The sequence below is a fragment of the Falco peregrinus genome, chromosome 3 (genome assembly GCF_023634155.1).
Source record: "Falco peregrinus isolate bFalPer1 chromosome 3, bFalPer1.pri, whole genome shotgun sequence".
Lineage (NCBI taxonomy): Eukaryota > Metazoa > Chordata > Aves > Falconiformes > Falconidae > Falco > Falco peregrinus.
In genome coordinates, this window is record NC_073723.1 from 94952822 (window position 1) to 94965289 (window position 12468).

Here is a 12468-nt window from a genome sequence, read left to right on the forward strand (position 1 = left end):
GAGCGGCAGGGGGGTGCTGGGGGTGGCGGCACCCCTGCCCGGCCGCCCTCACCCCTCGGGCCTCGCCAGGGCCCGGTACGACCCGGGCCAGCAGGCCGTTCCCAACGGGCTCCGGGCGCCGCCGGCCGCGTACGAGCGCAGAGCACGCAGCCGGGCAGGTGGAAGCACCGTGCGAGGCTGGGGGAGACCCTGCGGGGCGCGGGCGGCCACCGGGGAGCGACACCGCCGCCGCGGGGAGGCCAGGCCGGGCCGGGCCTGGCCAGGCCGGGCGCGGCGGGGCGGGGGCCGCGGCCCGGGAGAAACCTGAGGCGGCTGCCGGGGAGGCGCGGAGGGCGCAGGCGAGGCGGTGGCGGCGGCTCCACGCCCAGGAGCGCCGCTTAAAACGGCCGCCGAAAGGTGTGGCTTCGCCTTTCCTCTGCCGGCGGGGAGGGGACGGGACCTTCGCTCTCGCCGCCGCCAGCAGCCTCCGCCGCCCGCCACCGCGCAGCGCTCCGCGGCGCCCCTGCCCTCCCCTCCCTCACCTGCCGGCCGCGCCGATCCCCGGCGCTCGGCCCTTCCCCGGCCCGCGGCGGGCCCTGCCGGGGGTGCATGCGGTTCGCCCCGTCGGGTCTGGCTCAGGCTCCCCGTCGCTCCCCCCCCGGTCCCCTCTCCCCCCGGGCGGCGGCCCCCCGCGCTCCCTCGCCGCCATGAGCATCAACGGCGGCTCGCACCCGCGGATCAACACGCTGGGCCGGATGGCGCGGGCCGAGTCGGGCACCGACCTGCGCTACGAGATGAGCTCCCATGTGGTGGGCGGCGGCGGCGGCGGCGGCACCCACACCCACAAGACCTACTACTACCAGAAGACCTACGGGGGGGACTACGCCTCCGACGGATACGGGTAGGTGCGGGCCGGGCCGGGGCCGCGGGGGTCCCGCTCCCTCAGGCCGCCATCGGGGAGCTGCCCTGGGCCGCCTCGCCGCTCCCTTCCTGAGGTGTGCGAGCTTGCAAGTCTTATTTCCCCCCTCCATGAGGAGACTAACTTCTACAAGACTTTTAAAGGCGAGCAAAGAACTTTGATTTTCAAAAACTTTTAAAACAGCCGTTGGTGGGGGCCTCTCCGTGAGGAGAGTAACAGGGTGAAGAGCAGAACAGTACCTCAGCATCCCCCCTCGGCGCTGCGCGGGTCGTGGTGCTGGTGCAGGGCCCACAGGTCCCCGCCGGGCTCGGTGCCGCCGGACAGGCCGTGCCTCGCACACCCGGGCTCAGCTCTCACGGGCCTCCCCAGCAGCCACATAACTAGGGCTATAAAATGACTAGTGAAACCCGCTCTCTTACTCGTTTTTGAGTTTGTTGCTAGCTTGTGGAAGGCCTGGGAGCATGGTCTTTTCTGTAGTGATCCCTGACATTTGGTGGCTGGGGAGCAAAGATGTGTGACAAGCAACATCAGTTTGCTTTCCTCCCCTCTGCCTCTTCATTTTCTGCTTGTACTGTTGCTGCAAGCACGGTCGTGGTCCTGTAGGCAGGGTGCTGGCTGTGAATCCTCGTTTGGAGACACAGTCGTGGTCCTGTAGGCAGGGTGCTGGCTGTGAATCCTCGTTTGGAGACACAGTCGTGGTCCTGTAGGCAGGGTGCTGGCTGTGAATCCTGGTTTGGAGAATACCTGCTTTCATGAATGCATCTGTACCCGCAATCTGCGCAGATCAACTCTGGCAAAGACTTTTTGGAGCAAAGTGGTGCTCTGAATGTATGAAAAATAAGTGCAGTGGTCATGAAGACTTCTCCGTTAATCCTCTTGGCTGGGAGTTTATGGGACTGAAAAGCAGGCAGCGGTTACAGCCGCTGAAGGAAACAGCACTGGTGTATGTAAGGCACCTAGATACAATGCTGCTGGTGATTCCTTTTGGTTGGTTGTTTTTTTTTGTTTGTTTTATTGTGGGTTTTTTTTAAACACACGGAATGGCTCTATTAAACCTGTTGGTCTGATTATTGATGCTACTGACCTAGGAGTTGATTCAGAATGCTGTCCTGCAATTTGTGTTAGAACTTAAGCCCTAATTTTATGGACAGTACGTCATGATTAGGTTGCAGAAGGATGAAAATTAAGCATATCTAGTAAATAAACAGCAGATGAGAAGAGGCAGGCTTTATTATATGAAGCAGATCTATAAATGGCTGTAGAGAATTAGGATTACCCTAGAGGTTACAGGGAGCTCTGTTTATGTATGTCAGACCTGTTGCTAGAGGACCACTGAATGAAAGGCAAAACTTGTATTTTGCCTCTTTTTTTGTTTATTACTTTACCCAGTTCTTAGTTTTAGTTCTTCATTTGACTTTCGGTTTGATGTGTGCACAGGTAAGTTAGTTACGATGAACTGCAGCTATAACATGTCTACATACTATTACAGTAGTATGGGAATACCTATTTATTACTATATAATTAGAACAATTCAATACTTTACCTTGGGAAAATGTACATACTAGGACTCCAGAATGCTGTTTCTGTGGTTTGCATTTGTGAGGATTTGTTTTGCTGGTGGTGCTTCACTGGAAATACCTTTACTGTTTCTAAGAGACAGGCATGAAGAATTAATGGCAGAATATGCTACTTCCGGGCCGTTCTCTTTTCCCAGACTGTACTCTGGTGCAGCTGCATTACATTCACTAGAGTGACTTCCCTACTATTCCTGACTTTCACTAGAGGAGAAATACCTTCTTTTAATTTTGTATTCTTCAGCTTTTGTTACATATTTTAAACCAGCCCTTAGTTTGTTAGGCTCTTTTTTCTTTAGTATTCAGGGGTGGTGTAGCAAGAGTGGAAGGGACAGACAAGACGTTAACGACCTTGTATCAACATCCTTTCATTTACTCTGTAACATAATATTCATATCTCCTTTTTGGGAAGGCATACATGGCAAGGAGGTTGCAATGAAGGTTCCTGTTCATTTTATTGCAAGGCTTCAGCATGGAATTAAAGAAGCCTGTTAATGAGGTTATAAATAAATAAAATTAAATTATGTATGTATATGTGCATGTTTTTATGTATAAATTTTTTATATGAAAAGATCTGACCATACAAAATACTTAAAATATGGTTTTGCAAAACAATATGCGTGTTTGCACCTTACTGAGTTGCAAAGGTTTATTTTTAACCAGTGCTGATTTGAATTAAAATGTGTCCCAAAATACAAAATGAGGATTTTGTTGCCAGTTAATGAAAACAGAAGTTGTGCCTGATCTTGCACATGCGCTGTGTGCAGAAAATCCACTAAATCCTGAGCATGTTGTTCTTGCAGGATCAGGGCCATCATTTATGGAATTGGTTTTAATAATTGCATTCCACCTGACATCTTCAGTGCCTAAGTTTAGTGGCAGCTACTGAACTCACAAAACCGAGGCTGCTTTTTCCAGTGGTGAAGATTAATGTACCTTAATTTTAAATGCAGTAGGATTCAACTTAGGGTCTAGTCTAGTAAGTTTTGGGGCGTATTCTGCCAAACAAGTCTGTGCTGAGTATTACATTACTCACAGAGCAATAGAAGACGCTCCCTACCCTTAGGGCTCAGCAAGGTGCTTTTACAACATTCCCAGTTTCTTCTGGCTTGGGAACTTGAGATGAGCTTGGCCCTGAGTACAGATACTCAGCTTGATGGTGAGTCACTCTCCTAAACTGCCAATTCATCAATCCAGTATTTATCAATGTCTTTGCTATGGAGAGATGAAATCTGATAAGCTGTGAGAGAATGAGAAGTGGAAAGTTATGCAGTTTTGTCATTGCTGAGATTGGGAGAAAAAATAGCCTAGGATTTACAGTCATTGTGTGATATGAAAATAAGGTAATTTACACAATTCTGCTGAAGAGTTAATTAACTTCTGTGCTTTAAGTTAAAAACAGAGTTAGACATTCACATCCCGTGCCCTGACATTACTTTCAGCGACTGACAAATGGAAGTTGGAGAAAACAGATTCAAAGCTGTGTTTTGCCCGTCCTGTCAGTCTCACAGGGATCTGCAGGGTCCTGGCTAAGCCAAGTGGTGGTAGTGCTGGCGAGGTAACATCCCCTTTGCGCTCCTCTGCCTCGGTGTTGCATGGGGGGAAAAACTGCCCTGGTGACAAACAAAACCGCAGGCAGACAGGGAGGGAGGAATGTGTCTGAGTTGCTGCCGAGTACCTGTCACGATGGCCTGCGCTGTGCTCTAGCTGGCCAAGAAACGGGTTTCAGCAACAGCTGGTGATGCTGCCACGCCATGAGGAGAAAACCAGGTTGTACCTTTCCCAGCTCACTGTTTTGTAGGTACATGCATGAGATTTCAAGCTAGGTACCTCTGCAGGTGTGAAAAGCTCTGTCAGGCAAAGGGGTTTTGCTGTGTTTCAAGTGACTGCCCTCCGGCAGAGGTGTATTTCCACGGTCCAGGCTGGACCCTGCATTTGGCACCTCCCTCTCCCAGAGCTGGAGGTGGGAGACAGTGTATCTGCAGCCAGCTGCACTGGGCAGGTACAGCCTTTTGAAATGGTGCTTTTCCTCCTGGTGACTAATACCGGTGGGAAAAAGTGCAAGGATTTTCTGCAGATCGGGGCGGCGGGATCCCTTGTGAAACCGTGCTTGCTCTGAAGGCACTTAGCCTCAAGAGTCTTAAGATTTCACCAGTGACTACTAAATTTTTGCACATTTCTAATGTGTTTTAGAGCCTGATCCTGCAAGATGCAGGCATCTTGTGAAGTTTGCTGGTTTTGTGCCTTTGTCTGTGCATACTCAGCAGATGGGACTAGTTTGGCAAGGCAGTGTTGTGCAAAACCCGATTAGTAATAGCAGAGATGTATGGGGAGAACCCAGTTACGAAACTTTACAATTTCTGACACTTGCATTCGTGTTCTTTGAGGGGGGCAAAAAAGTCTGTTTATACTGTTTTAATTTCTGGTTATATTCTTTATGGATGGTGTGATTCACCACCTTTTGCCAGCATATGCCTGTGCATTGTCAGGGGCACACACAGCCAGCTGGCAGGCAATAGCAGCTGGGTGGTGGTTTAACCCTGTGGTATGCGCAGTCTTTGTGCTGGGAATGGAAATTCCAGGTCAGGTTTTTCTTCTGACTTGCCTACCCTGGGCATACCAGGTAATCCCTTGATGAATCTGTTGCTTGTTCAAACAAGTTGGGGGTGTGTGTGTATGTTCGTGGAGGAAAAGAAGTACTATTGTGTTGCTCTCATTGTTGAGTTATGGAGTCACTCTAGTACTTTGGATCTGCAAAAAGACATTTTTTTAAAGCTTCCTTTTTGAATGAAAAAAAAATGCTTTGAATTTTTAACAGGTAAATATTTTGTGGAGGAATCAGAAAATCTAACAAGGAGTATTTTAATTTGGTTTAAAACAGATCTTTGGAACAAGAGTGTCCCCTTTGTGCTTCCAAAGCTTTAAGGAGCTGTGAAGCTGCTGGAAGGCTCTGCAGAAGCTGCTGGATGTGCTTCTGTACGTCTCCTTGGCCCCTTTTCTCTAGAGGATAATCGCCCCCCGGATAACACAGCAGCCTCCTGATGTGTACTGACAAAGGCAGAAACCAAAGCAGCCTCATTGCAGGCGCTTAGGCTGGGGTGTGTGCAGGTCTTCAGCAGCAGGAGGCAAATGAGAAAGCAGAAGGTGGCTGGCTTTCTTCCTTGCCTCTCTGGTTCTGCAGTAATGACAACTTGGTTGGCCCTGTAAGGGTGCAAGCTAAGTGTTTACGGAGAATGTATCATTTATTCAAAACATATCACTTAGGAAATCTTTCGATTGCTTGAAGAAGTCAGTGGCAGCAGTAGTCAGCCCTGCTGTGTTCCAGGGACATGGGCACTGCTGCGTTTGCCGTGTGTCTCAACTGTCATAACTCATCATGTGGCCTTCAGCACATTTCTCAGTCCCGTTTACAAAAAGCAGGAATAGTTATTTCTTGTTTCTGTAGAGCTGGGGGTCTCATGAGGATCACCGGTGCTGCTTAACAGTTAAGTACAATCCTAATTCAGAAATTGAGGATTCACCAGTAAGGCAGCAGCTAGTTCGGGTGGGCTATATTTCAGTGGGGAGGTGTTGTCTGAACTACCATCCTGCCCAGATCCCAGTGCCAACAGGGGCTGGGCTGTCCTTTCATTTCTCTGGGAGAGCAAGAGTGCAGTATAGCAAGGGAGCAATGTATTCCGCCGTGGCATGCAGCAAGCAGGCCGGCTCCTGTACAGACTGACGGCAGCATGAAGATGCTGTGCCTTTCCTAGGGCTCCTCTTCCAATAGAGAGGTACAGGGCTACATTTTAAGATCCCAAATAGAAGTGAGTCTTCTGTGTTTTGAAGTATTCTCATAACTTAAAAACACAGACACTACCCCCCTTTGTTTTCCTTTGTTCCTTTAATAGTTAATGACTATTAAAACTAAGTCATTTTAATAAAGCACTCAGCTTAATAGTATCTTTTTGAAATTAATGAGTTGCCTTCAGAGTTAAGTGTCACAGTCTAAAATTTTGAGTTGAAGGGACATATAGGTGGTTAAGGTCTGAGGCAGTCCAGGCTGTTTCACTCAGCGCTGTTCTCCAGGGTTTACAAAACCAAAGCAGTACAGTAAATAATTATTGCAAATGTCTTTTTTTATTAGTAGGAGTCCCTGTACTCTTGTGTTATAAGTACTGCTAGGAGACCAGGCTGCAGTTCTTTCTCTTCCTGCTGGAATGGTTGAAAATGTACGCTGTATTTACACAGGTGCAGTAAAAGAAGTGAAAAACCTGTCTAGATGTTCACTGGGTGGTTTGCCTACAGTGCTTGGTGCAGCAGGATTCCTATTCACAGGTTTGAGCTTTAGATGCTGCCAGAGTTCAATCAAATCAAATCACATTGATACGGTGTAGCAGTAGTAGTTGTTACAATGACCAAACATTACTTGAAACTCAGTTTCATGTAAACAAAATCAGATGAAGCGAGAGAGACATGGACAAAATATCAGCTATAGTAGTCCACTTAATCTGTGTCCTCTGAGGATTGTTGGGGTCCTATGTCTTTCTAAGGGACATTTTTATATAGGATCTAGGTTACACGGTTGTACTTTAAAAATCCAGCTTCTTCTTGTCTCCACGTTGCGGTGCCATCTAGCATGTTCAGGGTTAGGGTTTGCCTCAGTTTCTTTGGTCCAGTATTTTTTGTGTTGGAGATAGTTTTCCTTTTGCTGGCTGTTTCCTTCTGCCTCAAGGTTGGACGTCTGCTTACTCTGCATTGGGGTTTCTGCTTTGATCTACTCATTCCCATTAAAGGCCTGTTGACTTCAATAGGAGGAATATTCTACTGAGGGCCTTTGAAAACTGCTTATGAAATACTCTCCTGTCACATGGGTGAAAAGCATTGAAGATATGTCCATGTGATGTTGTGTTGCTGCCATCTGATGTATCAACTGATGTATGTTGAGGTATAGTCTTGCTAAGTATTTTTATTTTTTAAGTTCAGAGATGGACTTAGGCCCTTCTTGAGTACATTTCTACAGCTAAATCCTCTTTGGATTTGAAGTCTTTTGAGTCCTGTCGACTTGGTGGAGCTATGCTATCAACATCGGCTTCTGTACTGGCACCGGCACTCTTTGGGTATGCCCCATAACCCTGTGTAGCTCTGTTTGGTCAGCTGACTGATTTGAAAGCCATTAGCTTGGCCAGTGTCATCAACTGACTTTAACAGGCCACTACCTTTTCACCTGTTGTCCTAGTATTGATCTCAGTATTTTGACGAGCAAAAAGTTAACAATTTTTTTTCTGTTAACAACAGAACTGATATCCAAGGTGTTAAAAGCAGCACTGATGAAATACTGTGCTGTTTTCTGATTTCGGTTCGTATTGCTTCAACTTTTGCCATGATTTTTCTGAAGTCTTTATCCACTCGATTGGAGAACCGTAAACACTTGCTGCTTTCTTGCTGTGAAGGTCCCTGTGAACTGTAAACAAGTAAGTTGTGGATCTTTATTTGGAGGTCTGAATAGGGTGCACGTAAACCTCTCACTTCAAGGCAACTGCTCCTGCTTTTGAAACGGTTTTGTGCAACTATATTAAACCATCTTCAGTTTTCCAACTCTAATTATTTGGAAAATAATTCTGGATATGGTATTCAAACATCATTGGGATGAGCACAAAATACTTGCAATTCTGCTTTTTCTATCTTTTTAATTGTTTTAGTATGATTTATTTTAAAATAGCTTTTGTTCATAATTTCTTAGTGCATTAACTATGGCAGCTGCTGTTTAGACCTCCTCTTCCTGTCAAGTAAAGTAATGCCTTTGAGGTGAGTGAAGTTACACTGGAGTCGGTGGAGATACACTGATTTATTACAGCAGAAGTCAGGCCACCATCTATAGTTCTTCTGCCTTTAATGGCTATCCGGCATTTATAGCTGTCAGGAGATGATTGAGAAAGCGATTGAAGAAAAAAATCCTCTTCTGATGTTCTAAAAGGAGAAAATTGCTTGGAAGGTTCCTCTCTCTTCTTTTTTATGTTTCATTCATGAGAATAATTGTGGGTATAATTAAATGTAAATTTTAAATGCAGTCAGATACTTCTAGAGCCAAACACAACAGTGATGCCTAAGGAGAAGGAATGATTTAGAAAAGGAAGCTGATGGGAAGCCTGGCACAAAATCAGACTCATATGCTATTTTTCACAATTGTTTTCTTTAAGCTGTTTCCAAGTTCTACAGGGGTGCATAGCACAGTAGGGTGCAGTGTTTGTGCAGCCAAAAAGCCAGGAGTTGCATGTGTACAGCTTGTTTTAAGTCACCCAGTGATTCTCTAGCCCTGTCTCTGTGTCTTTGACAGTCTGTTCCGTGGTATTGGGGGAAGTTGGTGAAAAGTTACTCAAACTTTTTCCACTGGTTCCAGAAGAGCTGATAGGAGAATGGCAGGCTGCTGGAGCACCAACTGTGCACGCTGCAGAAGAGCTCTTAAAAATACACCACTGAACGTTTCTCACCACTGCAGCGATTTCCCAAAGACAGCTCTGCCGAGTTTTTGACATTGTCACAATTCCTTTTGTGAAGTATGGTCACATTCTGTTGAAGTCAGTGGAAAGACTTCTGTTGAATCCAGATGACTTTACTAGATGATCTGTAAGGTCCCTTCTGACCCAAACCATTCTATGAGTTGCTGGCTCTGAGCTGGACAGGTTTGCACCGTTAGTCTTTTTGATGTTAGTGTCGTGTGGAAGGTTTGAACCTTCAGAGATTTGTAATGGAAAAGATTATCTACTGTGAGCACAGGAATTAGAAAACTAGACAAGGCTTGGAAGCATCTTAGTTTCTTACCGTCTCGTAGTAGTGGTTTATTTTAGTTTCACTGGCAAGTGCTTGGGTTTGGGAGCTGCCTGGGCTTGCTTGAGAGCTCTGATTCCATCAGCAAGGAATGGCACCTCACTTGAAGCACCTCACCCATGTTCAGCTAGCAGTGGCTCGCTTTGGTGGCTGAATCCCAAATGCTGGAAAAGCAACCTTCTGGCAGTATGGATACAGTAGACTATGTGCAGGACAACAATAACAACCCTGTTAATCTGTCCTGGGTTTTTCCCCCCACTAGTGTTTTAGGTTCTGGAGTTTTACTTGAAACCCCCAAACTACCATCTTATTTGTAAGAAAGCATGTCCTCTAACTCCAGGCCCTACATCTGGTTTTGTAATAGCTTGGGCAACTTCGCAGTTCCTTCTCAAGACACAGCACTAGCTTCATGCATTTCTGCTGATAAAAGGGCCCTTCGTATGCTTGTACGGTCTTGTGAGCTCGTGCGCTTGTGTAGCAGAGGATCCTACTTCCCTTTTATGTTCTGACATTTGATGACTGGTGTGATAACACGTACAATAACATCAGGCAAAGGCTATGCTCTAATGTATCGACTTTAACAAAGATTGTGAATAATTCATTCTCACTGTAATACTGCCAGTTGTCGATCAAAGCTACAAATACCTGTGCTGGAAGAAAAACATTTTCCTTTATGGCATGCCAGTTTCCACCTTCTGCTCTATCCTGTGACAAAGTCAGTCCGCACCTGCTGTTACAGAATTAGCAAGTGGCTCTGCCATGGTGGAATCAGCATTAAAACTTCACGGTGCAGTTGTGCAGGAGGGCCAGATAAAGCACGTGCGTCTCTGTGAAGCTAAATGAGGTGGATCATTCCATGTAACTTCTCTTAGCTGTTCCAGATTTGTATTTCTCATGTCTCTTCAAAATGTGTGATTACTCCATACTTCATCATCTTCTTCTCTCCCACAACAGTCAGAATGGGACCTGTACAGTGTCCAGACGCCAGAACACCATCCAGGAGCTTTTGCAAAACTGTTCGGATTGCCTGATGCGAGCTGAGCTCATAGTACAACCCGTGAGTGATTCTTGTTCTTCTTATCAGAAGTGATTATGCATATTACAGGGAATGAATGCTGCGTTGTTATCTGGACTCACAGACTCTGCTTTTTCATCTCCTTTCTCCCCTTCCAGCTGTTTGTTTGAGGCAGCTGGGAGTGGAATGGCATACCTCCTTCCTAGGTCTTCCTATTCCATCTGCACTCAGTGTTCAGTAAAACTGATTTAAATGCATCTGATTAAGAAAAGAGGGACCTCTGGATTAAAAAAAAAAAAAAAAAGCCCATCCTTCAAACAGATTTTACTGTATCTTATTTTTCAGTTTCAGATCAAGACCCCTGGCCGTTAATAAAGTTACAATCATTTATACTCTTAGTGTGTGCTGAGGATTATCGTCATCATTTTCTGGGCCATAATGAACCCGAACCACCATAAGAAAGACCTTCATTACCTTTATTTTATTTTTCCAGATGATTCCTAAAGAAGTGTATGAAACTAGATTAAGAACTTCTTGGCTGTTTAATCCCAGCTGCACAGAGATAATCTTTGCTGTATGCTACATTGATATAATCCCATAGTGTCTGGGGTTGGGTTACTCACTGATGCTAGATTCAGTCCTGGTGAAGAATGTCCCCTGTTTCTGCTGAAGTCAGAGGAAGTGCAGGGTGGTTAGTGCATCCTGCTGTTGAGGCCACTGAGATGCAAAACTCGTTCACAGTTCTGGCAGTAGATGTGATTTAATGCACACTTTTGGACCCTCTGTGGACAGACAATTCTTTTAGGAATGAACTCTGTGGTTAGCAGTTCATTTCCTTTTCAGAGATACAGCACGTGTGAGCGTGTTTATATAAAAATCAATGCCAGAGTAAACACTGCCTCTTGTTAAGGATTAATATTATTCCAGTGAAGTTAAAAGAAAGTGATATTTAGTTCCAGCTTGGTGCCACAACATGCACTGCTTGCTTTTTTTTTTCCTCTTTTTGTTCTGAAGGACAAAGTAATGAGGTCCATTGATATTTTATTTACAAAATCAAATCACAGCTGGGTTATGTTTTGTTCAGCATGGCTGTGTCAGTGTGGGATGAGATCAAAGAGCCATGTCTTCCTGCTTGAAGCACCATGACCATGCTGGTCCACTGCACTGAGAGGGTTCATGGAGAATTTGCCTAGACTTTGGGTGATAAGGTGGGATGCAAATGTGATGGGGCATGGAGCTGGTCCCAGGCAGGCAGGTTGCAGTGTGTGTTTTTGCAGGGGAGGAGTATCTTAGAACCTCAGGGGAACTTCTGAAAATTCTGGAGCAATGTCCACCGACTCCTGCTAGGACAGTGCTTGCTTCTTGCCCTCTGAACACAAAACCGTAAAGTCTTAAAAACTTAGCACACTGTATGAAGCCTTGGCTCTGCTGAAGTAAACATCAGTCAGGATGTGCTGTTCTTTATGGAAAGGTTTGGTTGCTATTATGTTTTAATAATTTTCTTTTGTATTTAATTTGTAATAAGGGCTTTCCAATGACTGTGGGTCCTCAGTTGGCCGCCTGCCAGTTAAAACCGGCAATCGGAGACTTAGCAGTTGAAACCTGCCACGCTTCTTAAAAATAATCAGTTCTCATAACATCTCTTAAAACAACCAAGCTGAAGCTTAGGTGATGAATATCTAATTTAATCTCCCATCTCTTTGTTTGTTTGTTTTAGGAATTGAAATATGGGGATGGCGTCCAGATTAGAGGGAACAGAGATCTGGAAGAGTGTTTTGCACAGGCAAATGACCAAATGGATGTCCTGGATGGGCTGATCAGAGAGATGAGGCAGATGGGCCAGCCCTGTGATATGTATCAGAAAAGGTATTGCCAGCAAAGGGTTTGGAGAAGGAATATGACTGATAGAAGTCTGTGGTATCCCAAGTGTCCATCTTTCCTGGTATTGTAGGATGTGACAGAAATTAATAACGTGGAACTAAATCTGTTTGGGGCATGCTAACGTGGGGAGGGGCCTTGCAGTAATATTTTTCTCACAGAATTTCACACCTTGGTTGTCCCCATGAAATTTTAGTCAGTGTATTTTTTTCCACAGCCTGTGCTTTCAACACTTTGCTTTGTTGAATACTTGGTGGTCCAGTTGGAAAGATGAATTGTATTGTTTTCATGTTTTC

General features: G+C 45.7%; 1 protein-coding gene across 3 annotated transcripts in view; it reads left to right on the forward strand.

Moving 5' to 3' along the window:
• The first annotated feature begins 301 nt into the window (after positions 1-301).
• The window catches only part of DSP (desmoplakin), a 40089-nt gene continuing 27922 nt past the window's right edge, over positions 302-12468 (forward strand). The window contains exons 1-3 of one of the 3 annotated variants that reach the window (XM_005239062.3): positions 302-880; positions 10234-10336; positions 12012-12160. In XM_005239062.3, the coding sequence (XP_005239119.2) occupies positions 687-880; positions 10234-10336; positions 12012-12160 (446 nt within the window). In that variant the 5' untranslated portion in view covers positions 302-686. The remainder of the gene's footprint in view (positions 881-10233; positions 10337-12011; positions 12161-12468) is intronic. The other 2 variants (XM_055798792.1, XM_055798791.1) reach the window with 2 other exon arrangements.